At 41.6% G+C, this 16,307-nt stretch overlaps 1 protein-coding gene across 2 annotated transcripts in view; it reads right to left on the bottom strand.

Moving 5' to 3' along the window:
- SLC41A3 (solute carrier family 41, member 3) overlaps positions 1 to 16,307 on the bottom strand; it is a 79,248-nt gene that overhangs the window by 28,138 nt on the left and 34,803 nt on the right. For both annotated transcript variants that reach the window (XM_011950758.1, XM_011950760.1), the window contains one exon: positions 1,284 to 1,355. In XM_011950758.1, the coding sequence (XP_011806148.1) occupies positions 1,284 to 1,355 (72 nt within the window). The remainder of the gene's footprint in view (positions 1 to 1,283; positions 1,356 to 16,307) is intronic.

The raw sequence follows: 16,307 nt of genomic DNA, 5'->3' as shown, positions 1-16,307 counted from the left end.
GAGGGGGAGGAGGGGGAGGAGGAGGAGGAGGAGGAGGATTCATGCACAACTCAGAGGCAGAAGTCTCAAAGGGACTGCATGCTGAGAAGCAGCTGGGGCGACTTGGTTTCTGGTGTGGTTACTGGGAAGGACCATCCACAAGGCACACCCTGACAGGACAGGGTCATGTCCAGGTACCAGCCAGATGCCACACTCCGACATGGCGACAACTTCACAACACCCCTGCACAGGTAAGGTGAAATGACTTGCCTGAGGCCCCTCAATGGGCTGATTCCCAAAGTGAGCTTTCAACCATCAGACTAGACTGAGTTGGGGACTTTAGCAGAGGTGAGTATGGGCAGAGAAGATAATGAGGCCAGACTTGGCTGTTTTGGGGGTGCCTCGGGGACAGGCAGATGGAGATGCCCCGTAGAGTTAGACGTACTGGTTCTGGAACCCAGGTGAGGGATAAAGTAGGTATCATCCTAATGTGATGGATAGGGGGAGTCAGCCCTGATCAAGGCTATCCAGTGGATAGACGATGGGCTGTCTGATCTCAGGGTCCATATTCTCAGTGCTGCCACAGACCGCCCCCACCCAGAGATGCCCAGAAGGTTCTAGGATAAAGCTACCTCCAGTCTATGTCCAGGCCCAGCCTCTCCTCTTGCCTCTCAGCCAATCTCTTCCTCATCTCCCCCCCGCCTTGGGCCTCCTAACTTAGTGACACTGTGGCAAGGTCCCAGGAAAAAAGCTTAGCAGAACTGGGACCTGGGAGAAGGATGTGTGAGTGAGAGGAGCATGAAGCAGCTAAGGGGTTAAGATGTCTCTTGCAGGCTGAGAAGTACCAGGCAGAGAGGCAGGAGCAGAGCCAAGGGAGGATTTCCAGGCAGGAAGGATCCACAGATGCCCAGAAAAAGTAAGATCACATGTAAGAGGCAATCACAGGCTGCCTCAGTTAGGGGAACACCTGTGGCCTGAGAAGCACAATTGGAGGAAAGAGAAGCCTGTTAGTACTGTGCAGGCCATGAGACAGAGAAGGAGCAAGTACAGGTGAGTCTTTCAAGAAGTGGAGCTTGGAAAGGAGGGAGTGGGGAAGCTGGAGGGACCCTGGGTCTGCTTCAGGTGGGCTGAGCCTCCAGAAGCTGCGTGAATGCGGTCTATTGGATATGGGAGGGACAGGTAGCTACCTGTTCTCAAAGTTCAGGCCAGAGTGCAGAGTCAAGAGCTCACTAGGCTTCACCCTTCCCACCTGGGCAAGCCTGGCTGCAGATTCAGAAGGGAGGTCAGACAAGGTGAAGACTCACCTGGATGAGGGCCAGGTTGCTGCTGATGACTCTGTGCTGCTCCTGGGGGTCATCAATTTGTCCAGTGTTGGCCTAGAATGAAGAGAAAAGGACAAAGGTAGGACTGGTAGGCCCAAAGCCAGGTCAACCCTTGCTGGAAAAGGCAGTCTCTCCGGGGAGAAATCAATGAATACCATTTCATCAGCGTCAGAAAAATTACTCTGCTCAGCTTTCCAAACAACGAACTGGCCTTCTTACATGGGGACTGGGGAGAAAAGTTAGGGCACAGACCCCTTTGAGAACTGGATGGGGGTCATGGACCAGTCCTCCATGACCATGCAAGTATATGACTGCACACACACAGCGGTACACACAGGCACACATAGCCACGCACAATGCATAGAGGCACACATGCATGCACACACACAGAGGCATGCATGTTAGCAATTTCAAGGCCATTTCTAGCTCTCAAACGCATGTGCAGACCTCAGTCAAGGCCTCCTACTGTGAAGCCCAGTCTGTGGCCAGGTCCCCCTGCCACCTACAACACCCTCCTCTACCCCGAAGCTAGCCTTATCTCCAATGACCAGCAATCCCCTCAATGTCACCTCGGCAAAATCATCCCATTTAAGGAACACATAAAAGTCTCTCTTCTCTTAGGATAAAAAAGAGAGATCATAAATACGACTTTCTCCTTTAAAAATGGTTTTTGGCTCCTAACAGCATAACAATTACCAACAAAATTCAAGACATAAATAAGAATAGTTTTCAAAGCAAATATATTTTCCTAGATTCCTTAAACTCAGTTCATTAAGTTCCTGAACTCCAAGGAGAAAAATATAATAATGCATCTACTGCTAACACACTTGATAATTCATTTTCTTTTCACAGAGAAGGTGAGCCTTTTTGTCTTCAGCATGACTCACGTCTGGGACGCGGCACCTGACTGTGGGTAGGCCTTAGTCCACTCTTGTTGAATAGATGTGACACCCACTGCAGGTGTCCCTGTTTGAACAGTAAGGGAAGGAGGCAGGGCAGAGACGCAGCAGAGCCCAGGGCGTGATGAGCACGCATCGCCAATGACTCACCCCCTCTTCTGCTCTGCAGCTGCACCGTGTGTTCACTGGGACCTAAGTGTGCCTGTCTGCTGCTTCAACTCATGTTTTCTATTAATCATCCAGCTCCAACCTGGGTGCTGATCTTATCAGATAAGGGAGATGTGCTGGCCCATATGATTTCTGAGTATGAGTCAGAAAAGATACTTTCTCAAAATATTTATCATCTATTAAACATCTATAGCCTGTACAGCCCACATGGCAGCCTGGCCCTTGCTATGCATGTGAGCCTGAGTCCATCCCTGGTGTCCAGGAGCACATCACTGAGTGAAGGCTGCACAAAGCAGGAAACGAGACCAAGAGGTAAAGCAGTGAGGGCAGGAGGATGAGGAGCTCAGACATCCACAGAGGTGGGAGAGACATGGGAGGGGAAGAAGTATGGCAAGATGTAGGGTGTAAAGGGATTAAGATTTCAGAGTGTCTAGAGTATTTCAGGGCCAGGGTGCCTGAAGTGGACTGAAGGTGGCACTCACCAGAGCTGAGCCGTCCAAAAACTTGGAGGCTTGGGTTTTGGATGACTCATCCCTGTGACTCATCCTGTGACTCACCTTCCAGGATGGTGGTGGGATTTAGTACAGAGAAGACCACCGAACACTACGTTTCCCAGGACTGTAGGGGACTGACTAAGCTGGTGATGAAGAGGGAAGGAGGTGAGATGGGACAGACAGGAAGCAGCACGCCAGGCCAGCAGGAGCCACGGGAGCTGTGGGTTTGGGTGGAGGAACACAGACCACTGCCTAAGAGAAACAACCCTGACGCTTGTCAAAAACAGCAAAGAGGACCTCCTCCAAGACTACTGCCACGAGGGAGAAAGAGTGAAGTCAATGCTGAGCACTATAGGGATAACTGAGGGTGAACAGCCAATGTGCAGGGCAAGGGAGCAATTGAAATTAAGTGAATTCAGTTGGCTATCAAGGATGGGGGGGAGCACCGTGATCAGATTCCAAGAGTGGAGAAGAGGAGCCTGGCTGGATATCAGGATAGGGGATTTCCAGTAAGCCAACTTAGCAGGGCTCTTCTCTACAGCAGACCCAGCAGGCAAGTGGAGAAGACAGCTCAAAAGAGCCTGACTTGGGTTTGGTCAAGGAAGGAGTGTTTGTTACCACCCACGAGGTGGCTCTCAGGGAGCAGGTCTCCATCAGGTAGGGACATTTTTCTGCCCTGGAATGGAGGTCCTAGAGATATCAGGGGAAATAGCTGCAGGCATGGGGCCAGTCTGAATAGGGATGAAGAGTTCAAAGAGAAAACCAGTGGGAGGCAAGAGCATCTACGGAGAGCAACCCAGATTTTTCTCAACAGAAGGGTTTCACAGAGGCCCGTCCTCAATGTGCATTTAGATCTCATTGATTTTTTTACTTCTTTGAATCTGACAATTCCAGGCTTCTACAAAAAAATCCCACAGGATCCTGTCTCCGTTCTAGATTTTCTAAGCCTTTCCTTACTGTCTACGTAAAACAGCCTGCTTTCACCAACTTGGGGTGCCAGCGCAGGGTATTCTCCATGAATGCCTCGGGCCTGCTCTCCCCTCCACCAGCTCTGGGCCTGCAAGGCTGCCCTGTGAGGATGGCATCAACAAGCTCAACACACCCCCGTTGCCCTTTCACTTGTGGTTGGTTCTGGCCAATGGGGAGCCATTGGAAGAACACTGGAGGCCCAACAGTGAGTGAGATTGGAGCATGTAACCGCTGCACCCTTCCTATGGAGCAGGGGCTGTGATCTTCCACCCAAACCCACAGCTCCAGTGGGTTAGCCTTCACCTACAGCTACACGCACAGCCCCAACCCCACCCGCCAGGATCTGGAAACGGCCTTTCCTCCCTCTGCCCCTTGAGAACTGGAGTGATACTCACTCCCTGTGGGTGTGAGTCCTGGGGTGCTTCGCTGCCTCTTCTTGGTTTCCTGAATGAACCCTTCCAGAAACTCTGCTCATTGCCCACTTGTATGTCCCCTCTCTCCTACCAGGATCCTGACCTATCCAATGACTCATCCCTTCGGAAGGACATTTAGCCCACTCACGTAATTTGTCATTACTTTCTGTATTTTTTTCCAATAACAAAATACACTTACTAGATTAAGACGAAAGATGGAACATCTGTTTTGCTATCCTCATTACTTTCTGTATTTTTTTTCTAATAACAAAATACACTTACTGGATTAAAAAGGAAGATGGAACATCTGTTTTGCTATCCGCCTTTCCAGATTGGGGTAAGACAATCTTTTAACATTTTATTTGGGAATAATTTTAGACTTCGGAAAAGTTTCAAAGTCAACAGAGAGAGCTCCTACATACCCTGCACCCAACCTCTCCTGATAATACTTACATAACCTGAGATAGTCACGCATATGGTTTGGATGTGTGTTCCCTCCAAATCTCATGTGGAAGTGTGATCCCCAGTGTTGGAGGTAGGATCCGGTGGGAGGTGTCTGGGTCATGGGGGCAGATCCCTCATATATAGCTTGGTGCCCTTCTTGTGGTAATGAGTGAGTTCTCACTCAGTTCACATGACAGCTAATTGTTTAAGAGTCTGGCACCTCCTTCCTCTCTCCTCCCTTTCTTGCCATGTGACGCCTGCTCTCCTTTGCCTCCACCATGAGTGGAAGCTTCCTGGGGCCTCCCCAGAAGCAGATGCTACCACTATGCTTCTTGTACAGCCTGTAGAGTTTGGAGGGCTCAGAAGAAGACAGGAAAATGAGGGAAAGTTTGGAACTTCTTACAGACTTGTTAAATGGTTTTGGCTAAAATGCTGATAGAGATATGGACAGAGAAGGCCAGGCTGATGAGGTCTCAGATGGAAATGAGAGAGTTATTGGGAACTAGAGAAAAGGTCACCCTTGTTACACCTTAGCATAGAACTTGGCTGCACTGTGCCCATGCTCTAGGAATTTGTGGAAGATTGAACTTAGGAGTGCTGTCTTAGGGTATTAGGCTAAACTTCCAAGGAGCAAATTTCTAAAGATGTGGTGTGGCTGCTTCTAACAACCTACAAACAGATGTGGGGGCAAATGAGTGACTAAAAGTTGAAACTTATATTTAAAAGAAAAGCAGAGCATAAAATTTTGAAAAATTTGCAGCCTTGCCTTGTGGTAGAGAAGGAATCAAAGGGGCCTAAAGAGCAACCACTTGCTAGAGAGAAAAGGGAACCAGTGCTGATAATCAATACAATGGGAAAAAAGCCTTGAGACATTTCAGATTTTTGAGGTAGCCCCTCCCATCACAGGTCCAGTGGCTTGGGAGGAAAGAATGGTTTTGGGGCTAGGGCACCGCTTCCCTGTACAGTCTTGGGACACTGCTCCCAACATCCCTGGCTGTTCCAGCTCCAGCCATAGCTCAAAGGTCATCAAGTACAGCTTCAGGTGCTGCTTCAGAGGATGCAAGCCTTACACCTTGGTGGCTTCCAAGTGGTGTAAAGTCTGTCAGTGCATGGAATGCAAGAGTGAAGGAGGTTTGGCTGCTTTCACCCAGATTTTAAAGGATGTATGTGAAAGCCCGGATGCCCAGATAGAAGCCTGCCACTGGGGCAGAACCCCCACAGAGAAACCCTAGTAGGGCAGTGCCAAGGGGAAATGTGGGGTTAGAGGCCATCTAAAGCCCCCACTGGGCCAATGCCTAGTGGAGCTTGGAAAGGAGACCACCACCCTCCACACCCTAGAATAGTAGAGCCACTAGCCAGCTTGTACTGTGTGCCCGGAAAAGCCGCAGGCACTCAACTCCCACCATGAGAGCAGTCACATGGGTAGAAAAGTCCAGAGGCCTTGGGAGCCTCCTGTTTGCACCAGTGTGCCCTGAACGCAGGACATGGAGTCAAGGGAGATCATTATGAAGCTTTAAAATGTAATGCCTGTCTGCTGGGCTTCAGACTTGCATGGGGCCTGTTGTTTGTTTCTTTCAGCTGATTTCTGCCTTTTGGAATGAGAATGTTTACCTAAAGCCTGTACCACCATTGCATCTTGGGATGGGAGTAAATCACTCAAAAGTGGAAGAAATGTGTGTTGGGTTTCAGATGAGACATTGGACTTTTGATTGAGTTGATGCTGGAATGAGTTAAGACTTTTGGGGACTACTGAAAAGGGATGATTGCATTTTGTAATGTGAGAATAGATATTTGGGGGACCAGGGGAAGAATGATCTGGTTTGGATATTTATCCCTTCCAATCCTCATGTTGAAATGTGATCCCCAGTGTTGGAGGTGGGGCCTGGTGAGAGGTGTTTGGGTCATGGGGGTGGATCCTTCATGAATGGCTGGGTGCCCTCCTCATGGTAATGAGTGAGTTCTTGCTCTGAGTTCACATGAGAGCTGATTAAGAGTCTAGCACCTCCTCCTTCCCTCTCTCTTGCTCCGTCTCTCACCATGTGACACATTGGCTCCCCTTCAGCTTCCACCATAATTGGAAGCTTCCTGAAGCCCTCACCAGAAGCAGATGCTGGTACCATGCTTCCTGTACAGCCTGCAGCACTATAAGCCAAATAAACCTCTTTTCTTTATAAATTACCTTTAGAGCAACACAAATGGATTAACACAGTCACTAAACTAAAAATTGAACACTGGTACAACACTAGTAACTAAACTATAGAATGTATTCATATGTTCCCAGTTTTCTCACTAATGTCCTTTTTTATGTTCCAGGAATTAAATCAGGATCGCGCACTGCATTTAGCCACAGCTCCCGAGTCTCATTGTAGAAGAATACAAGTCAGTTATTTTGTGGGATGTCCCTCAATTTGGGTTTGTCTGAGGCTTGCTCATGATTAAACTGAGGTTGTGGATTTTGAGGTAGAAGACCAGTGAGGTCAGGAGAATTCACTGTGCACCCTGTCACAGGTGATAGCAAGACTCATCACCAATGCTGCTGACTCAGGTCACTGCTGAGGTGGCATCTGCCAGGTTTCTCCACTGTAAACACTATTTTTTTGCTTCCTATACTCTCAGTTAGAAATGAGTCATTAGGTCTTGCCCACACTCAGGGAAGGAATTAAGCTTTAGCTCCTCTAAGGCAGTATATCCAAGATTTGAGGACATATGTTAAAACAACTAGAGCAATCTACACATATTTAAAGGAGATGCTTTGAGGCTATGCAAAGATCCTTCTTCTCTTTAAAGTCCCACACTCTAATAATGTATTAAGGGATCTTACCTGTGGATATGTGTACATACACAGGTTAGCATACATACATATATACGTTTCCTAATTCAGTGCACTGAGAGGGACTAGAAGTGGTGGCATCTCAGGAGCAACAAGTACACCCACTGCCCAGATCTGGTTTGCTAAATTCAGTTCTTCAATAAAAGAGCCAGCTTCCTTAGGAAAATGGCTCATTCTAGGGCCAGGGCAAGGAAAATACAAAGTGTGTACCTGGAGTATTTCACAGTGCCAAAAGGTAAGGGAGTGCCCAAGAGCGGGTGGGGCATGTCAGGAAGCAGGAGCCACCCGAGCTAGAACCATTTCAGCAACAGAATAAATATGAGGGCAGGCTTTTAACCTCAAGAATAAAGTAAATATCCATGCATCTATACATACCATAAGTATCTCTCTACATACATATTACAATAGAAATGAGTTCATGCTTATTTCCAACCCTAATCCAGCATCACAGGATTCATTCTAGCACTGAGGAGATAGTTTTTAAAATGTACTAGAGCGCTGGAAAATAAGAAAAGGTATTTATACTGTAACAGAAATGAAAAGGAATCCCTGAACAATGGAAAGTGATAAACTGGGTTGACAAGAGAATCAATCCATAACTGAAAACGACCGAGGAAAGGCCTATTGCAAAAGGCAGAGGTAGTCCTGGGGATAATGGGAGCAGAAGGGAGCCTGGAGCAGCTGAAAGGGCATTTGCTGCAGAGACCTCTGCAGGAGCTTCAAGGAGGGTTGACCTTTCCCCTGCCTGCTTGGTTTGTGCCAAGAATGAGATGTGGCCACCTGGCCTGGCTCCAAGCAGATGCAGCGAGAGTGTTGAGGTCAGAGAGGTGGGGCAGTGCCCCAAGTGGCCGTGACAAGACGGACACAGAGCCCCCATACCCATGAAAAGAGTTACTGGCACATAGTCTAGGCAACACATTCTGACTGCCCTCCCTCCGATCCTTAGAGACAGCTTCCTCTAACTAAGGACAGTATTCACAGATCTACGAGGTAAGTGTAAATCTAAAATAAAATTATGCACAAGCACCTATTCACTAAAGGCAAGTCACAAGGCTCTGTGTTTGAAACTCATCAAAGTCAACCAATGGAAGTACAAAATCTAGGGAAACAAAATCAAAGTATGAAACTGAATAAGTATCTAGGATAAGTTAACTAAATGAGATGTCAGAGAATGGTCCTTCATAAATAAAAAGATAATTTTTGAGATTCTAGAAAGTACACTATCTCTGAATTTAAAATAAAAAACAAAATATATTTTCATTAGATGACTTCAATAGTACAGTGGTTGAAGAGAGAGTGATGAGTGAATCAGTGAAAAATTAAATGGAGCAGAAGTATTCTAGCAGAAATGTAGGGAGTATGAAAAGAGAGTTAAGAAACTCAAAAAGGTAGACTCACAAACTACAATATGTACCCAAATAGGAGTTCCGGAGGGGGGGGCGGGCGGGGAAATGAATAGGAATGAATATAAAAATACAAAAAAACCCAAAAAGTTTTCTATAGAGATGAAGACAGATGTCTTTAGATTGAAAAACTCCAAGATACATGCAAGATAATGAGCAAAAGTCTATGCCAGAAACATCATGGTGAAATTTCATAACACAGATGATAAAAGAAAAAAATCTCCAAAAAGTCCAGATAGATAAACAAATTACCTAAAAGAAATCAGACTCAAAAGGGCAGAGGCTTCCATCAGCAACTCTGGGCACAAGAAGGTACTGAAAGTATAACTTCAGTACTGCAGGAAAATAATTGTGAACATTTCATTCCCTAGCCAGCCAGGCTGGCACTCAATGGTAAGGAAAAAGTAAAGCATTTTCCAACTCCAAATGTCCAAAGTTTACTTCCAACAAATCTTATCTAAAACAATTACTAGAGGATGTACTCAACCAAAGCAAAAATAAATTTAAAAGGCAGCTGAGAAAGAGTAGCACCAGCAAGATGGTGAATAGGCACCTCCAGGCCCTTGTTTCCCCACAGACACATCAAATAAGAAACACAGACTGACAAAATACTTTGAGGCAGCCCAGAAACCAGTTAAGATCTGCAGCAACCAAGAGAAAATCCAACCAAGAAAAAGCCACCCTCAAACCAGTAGGAAATTCCATGGTGTTTCTGCTTGCCCTTGCACCACCCCCTCCTCCACACAGCAAGGTGCGGTTGGGAGGAATCACATAATCCTAGAAAGAAAGAAGGAAAGAAAGGAATAGAACCTGCTGGCTATCCTCTGGCTTGCCTGGGAGCTGCCCAAGTAACTGGTTTCTGTCTCTCTCTCTCTCTTGAGAGAGTAAATGGAAATGGTGACACAGTTTGGACATTAGGATGAAGGCCACAGAGGTGCCCAACATGTTAGAGCCATGGAGGAAATGTTGACCCATGGGTACCTGGGGGAAAGAGATTATGGACAGAGGAACACAATAGAATGTCAAGACCCTGAGAAGAAGCAGAGTTGACATTCCAAGAGAAATTAAGACATTTAAAAGCAGCCATGTATATGGGGGAATTGGAGAGAAAAAGCACATCCACAGGCCCTGGGAGATGCATGCCAGAAAACCCCTAAAAAGACCTTAAGCTTTCATGCCAGACTAATTGGTGAAGATTTTTTCCCTGCACAGAGCCCGTCTGCAAAGACTGGGGAGACAGTCATTTTGCAAATACTTGATTTTTTAATAAAAGATGAGAATGGATACCCCAAAAAAGTGAAACACAGTTTAGTCATAAAAACAAAAAAAAAACTGACAGACATTGACTCTGAAGAAAGTCTTCAAGCTTTAAAGACTTTAAAACAACTGTCTTAAATATGTTCAGTGAGCTAAATGATATATAACTGTAGGAAATTAAAAAAAAAAGATACGAACAAGATGAAAATGTCAACAAAGAAATAGAAATCATAAAAAAAGAACCAAATAGAAATACTGGAACTGAAAAAAACAATAATTGAATTGAAAAATTCTCTACAGAGGTTCAACAGCACACTCTAACAGAAGAATGAACAAATTTGAAAATAGGTCATTTGAAATTATCAAGTCTGAAGAACAAAAATAAGATTTAAGAAAAGTGAATAAAACTTAAGGGAATTATAGAACACTCCATTGTAATACATACAATTTGGAATTCCAGAAAGGAAAGAGAGAGATAAGTGGGCAGACAGCCTGTTTGAAGAAACAATGGCCAAAAACTTCCCACATTTGAAAAAAAAAGATATGAATATAGAAATGTAAGGTATATGAATTTCAAGTAGGATAAACTCAAAAATATCAATACTGAGACACATTATAAACAAACTATTTGAAAGTCAAAAACAAAAAGAGAATCTTCAAAGCCAACAGAGGAAAGAGATTCATAACATACAAAAGATCCTCAATAAAATCATCAGTGGATTTCTCAGCAGAAACTTGCAGTCCAGAGGTAATAATATTAATATATTTAAAGTGCTGGGTAAAAACACCTGTCAACTGAGAATTCTATATCTGGCAAAACTATTTTACACAAATGAGGGAAAAATTAAGATATTCCTAAATGAAAGCTAAGGGAGTTCATTATTACTAGATCTGCCCTACAAGAAATGGTAAAGAGAGTCCTTTAAGTGGAAATGAAAGAATGCCAGACAGGAACTTGAAGCCAAATGAAAATATAATGTTTTCCAATAAAGGTAAATGCACAAAAAGGCATTAAAAATTGTATTATTTAAAAATTGGTTCGTAAAAAATTTTTATAAGCATTTACAACACAAAAGCACAAAAGTGTAACTTTATTTTAATAGGTACACAATATAAAAAGATAAACATTATGACATCAATAACAAAGTTCAGAGGCAGAACTGTAAACAGTAGAGTTTTATATGCAATTGAAGTTAAGCTGCTGTCAGTTTAAGGTAGATTGTAATAACTTTAGGATGTTGTATGTAATCCCCATGGTAACTACAAATAAAACATTTATAAAATATAAACAAAAAGAATTAAGAAGGCAATCAAAACATATCACTGCCAAAAAAAAAAAAAACAACAACACACCACAGAGGAAGGTAATAGGGAAGAAATGAGACAAAAAAGCTATTAAGACACAGAAAACAAATAAAATGGCAACAGTAAGTCCTTCCCTATCAGTAATTACTTTCAAAGTGAACAGGTTAAATCCCTTAATCAAAATACAAAGACTGGCAGAATGGATTAAGAACAAAACAAAACAAAAAACAGGATTCAACTATATGTTGTCCATAAGAAATTCACTTTAGATTTAAGGACACATAAAGGTTTATTGTGAAAAGATGGTAAAAGATATTCCATGCAAATAGTAGCAAAAGAGGGCTGGGGTGGCTATGCTAATTTAAGACAAAATGGACTTTAAGTCAAAAACTGTTACAAGATACAAAGAAAGACATTATACAACGATACAAGGATAAAATCATCCCAAAGATAGAACAATTACAAATAGTGAAACATGTTTTACCAAACATCAAAGTTCCCAAAATATATGATGCAAACACTGACAGAATTGAAGAAAGAAACAGAGAGGAGTTCAACAATAGTTGGAGACTTCAATACCACACCATCAACGATGAATACAACAACTAGACAGAATATCAGTAAGGAAACAGATGGTGTGAATAACACTAGGAATAGACTGGACCTAAAAGACATACAAAACACTCCACCAAACAATGGAAGAATACACATTTTTCTCAATGAAATGTGAACATGAAACATTCTCCAAGACAGATCATATGTTAGGACATGAAACCAGTCTTAATATATTTGAGAAGATTAAAATCATACAGAGTATATTTTCCAATCTCCAGATTGAAGAATCTCCAAAAATGTAGAAATCAAGCAACACACACATGAACAACCAGTGGGTCAAAAAAAAAAAAAAATTCCAAAGTAAATTAGAAAATATCTCAAGACAAATGAAAATGAAAATACAACACATCATAATTTATAGGATGCAGTGAAAGCAGTTTTAAAGGGAAATTTATAGCTGTAAACAATTCCATTAAAAAAAAAAGACCTCAAATAAACCACCTGAACTTATACCTTAGGAAACTAAGAAAAGAGCAAACTAAACCCAAAGTTCACAGAAAGAAGGAAATAATAAAGATTATAGCAGGGATAAATAAACTAGAGAATAGAAAGATAATAGAGAAAAATCAATGAAACTAAGAATTGATTAGTTCCTCAAAAAAAAAAAACAAAAAAACTCAAAGCCTTTAGCTAAATTGACTAAGAAAAAAAGAAGTCTCAAAAAACTATAATTAAAAATGAAAATGGGACATAACTACTGATTCTACAGAAATAAAAAGTAATACAAGTGAGGAAATTGTATCCAAACACACTAGGCAGCCTAACTGAAATGATATATTCCTAGAGAAACACAATTTACCAGGATTGAATCATGGGGGAAATAGAAAATCGGAATATACTGAAAACTAAGAAAACTAAATCAGTAATTAAGACCTCCCAACAAAGAAAACCCAGGACCAGAAGGCTTCACTAGTGACTTCTACCAAACATTTAAAGAAAAATTAACACCAATCCTCCATAAACTGTCCCAGAAAATTGAAGAGGGAGAAATACTTTCAAATTCATCCTATGAGAACAGTATTACCCTAATACCAAAGCCAGACAAAGACACTAGAAGAAAAATCTACAGACAAATATCTGCTGAATATTGATGTAAAAATCTTCAAAGAATACTAATATATTGAATACAACAGTATATTAAAAGGATTATGCACCATGACCAAGTGGGTTTGTTCCTGGAATACAAGATAGTTCCACATAGAAAAATCAATCAATCCATGTTAACAGAATCAATGGGGGAAAAAAACCACATGATGAACAAAGCATCTGACGAAATTCAACATCTTTCTATGATTAAAAAAACACACCCAAAAAACTAGAAATAAAAGGAAACTACCTCAATATAATAAAGATTATACGTGAAAATCCCACAGTAAACATCACTCTTAATGGTGGCAGACAAACTTTTGCTCCAAGATCAGGAACAGGACAAGGATGCCTGCTTTCACTACTTCTATTTAACACACTACTAAAAGTTCTGGCCAAAGAAATTAGGCAAGAAATAAAAAAAAGTAAAAGGTATACAAATTGGAAAAGAAGAAGTAATATTACCTCTGTTTGCAGATAATGTAATCTTATATGTTGAAAACTCTAAAGATCACACACACACACACAAATTTTTATAATAAATGAATTCAGTAAAGATGAAGGATACAAAATCAACAAACAAAAATCAGTTGTGTTTCTATACAATAACAATGAATAATTCAAAAAAGAAGAAACAATACCATTTATAATAGCATCAAAAGGAATAAAATACGTATGAATTATCTTAACCAAGAAGGCAAAAGACTAGTACATTAAAAACCACAAAGTATTTCTGAAGAAATTCAAGAAGACACAAATAAATGAAAAGACATGCCATGTCCATGGACTGGAAGACTTAATATTGTTAAGATGTCAATACTAGGCTGGGCACGGTGGCTCATGCCTGTAATCCCAGCACTTTGGGAGGTGGAGGCAGGTGGATCACTTGAGGTCAGGAGTTCAAGACCAGCCTGGCCAACATGGTGAAACCCTAACTCCATTAAAAATACAAAAATTAGCCAGGCATGGTGGCAGGTTGTCTGTAATCCCAGCTACTTGGGAGGCGGAGGCAGGAGAGTTGTTTGAATTTGGGAGGTGGAGGTTGCAGTAAGCTGAGATCGCACAACTGTACTCTAGCCTGGGCGATGGAGCGAAACTCTATCTCAAAAAAAAAAAAAAAAAAGAAAAAGAAAGATGTCAATACTAGCTGAAGAATCTACAAATTTAATACAATCTCATCAAAACCTAAACATTAAAATATTTAAGCAAAAAAACTAAATGCTGGCCAGCACAGTGACTCACGCCTGTAATCCCAGCACTTTGGGAGGCCAAAGTGGGCAAACAGCTTGAGCTCAGGAGTTTGAGACCAGCCTGGGCAACACGGTGAAATCCTGTCTCTACAAAAAATACAAAAATTAGCTGGGTGCAGTGGTTCATGCCTGTGGTCCCAGCTACTCAGGAGGCTGAGGTAGGAAGATCACCTGAGCCTGGGAGGCAGAGGGTACACTAAGCCATGTTCATGCCATTGCACTCCAGCCTGGGTGACCCTGTCTCAAAACAAACAAACAAACAAGAACTAAATGCTGTATTTTGATGAAATAGAAAAATACATTTATAAATTCCTATGGAATTTAAGGGACCCTGAATAGCCCAAACAATCTCAAGAAAGAACAAGGTTGGAGGTCTCATACTTCATGACTTCAAAACTTATTACAAAACTACAGTTATCTGAATGGTATGGTATAAAGACAGGCATAGAGATCAATGGAATAAAATATCCTGGAAATAAACCCTCAAATATACGGTCAAATGACAAGGGTGCCATGGACATTCAATGGGAAAAGGACAGTCTTCAAAAAAATGGAGCTGGGAAAACCAAATATCCACATGCAAAAGAATGAAGTTGGATGCTTATGTTACACCATGTACAAAAATAAACTCGAAATGAATCAAAGACCTAAACAAGAATTCAAACTACAAAAGTAATCAAAAGAAAACATAGGCAAAAAGTTTCAAGGCATTAGACTTGGCAATGATTTCTTGGATATGACACCAAAAGCAAAAATAGATGAACTACATGAAAATTAAAAACTTCTGTGCATTAAAGGACATAAGGCAAAAAGGTACCCTACAGAACTGGAGAAAATATTTGCCAAGCATATACTGATAAGAGATTAATATTCAGAAATATGAGGAACTACAACTCAACAACAGAACAACCAAGAAAACTAATTAAAAACTGAGTAAAGGACTTGAACAGACAGTTTTCCAAAGAAGACGTACAAACGGCCAATAAGCACATTCATGCTCACCATCACTAGTTATTAGAAAAATTTGTATTAATTTTATAAGCTAAAAGAAAGAGAATTGATAACTTTACAACATTGACTTTTGCCATTCAGGAACTTCACCTCTCTCCAAATTTTTATTTCTCTTTATAAAGCTTTGTAGTTTATTTGTGTAGGTTTTGCCCATTGTGTTTTGAGGATTATTCTGAAACTATTTAAAAACTGGTTAATAGTTTGAAGGGAATCCCTTTTTAAATTATACTTTATAAACAACTATTTCCAGTGTGAACAGGAGTATACAGAGACAAGTTTATGTATGTTAATGTATATATTTTATTTCATTTAGATGTTTTGAAACTGGCTCACTTTACTGTTTGTTTTACAGTTTTCTAAGTGATTTGCTTAGATTTTCCAAGAAGGTAAGCATATCACTAACATGAGTTTTTGTCTTCCTTTCCAATATTTGAGACTCTTATTTTCTTTTCCTAGTTTATTATATTAGCCAGAATACACAGAACAACATAAATAAAATATTCTTCTGTTTCAAGTTGTACTAAGAGTATTTTTGTAAGTCACATATGGGAGTTGAAGGCAAAACTAATAGATGGAGATTGAAGGTAGATCAGAGGGTCCGGTATGGAGTAGGGGAGTGGGCTGAAACAGTGACAAGAACTTCCTAGGGAGATGGAGATGTTCTGTGTCTCAACTAGGGTCATAGCTACAAAGGTGTATGTATTCGTCAAAAGTCATTGACGTGCACACTTAAACCCTCTGTTTTTATTGTTATCAATTTATACCTTAAGACTGATTCTTTTTTAAAAAATAACAAAGTAAAACCTTTGAGGCCGGGCGCGCTGGCTCACACCTGTAATCCCAGCACTTTGGGAGGCCGAGG

Source organism: Colobus angolensis, unplaced genomic scaffold (assembly GCF_000951035.1).
Source record: "Colobus angolensis palliatus isolate OR3802 unplaced genomic scaffold, Cang.pa_1.0 Scaffold31, whole genome shotgun sequence".
Taxonomy (NCBI): Eukaryota; Metazoa; Chordata; class Mammalia; order Primates; family Cercopithecidae; genus Colobus; species Colobus angolensis.
Note: the sequence above shows the minus strand (reverse complement) of the source record. Positions and strands in the feature narration are given on the sequence as shown.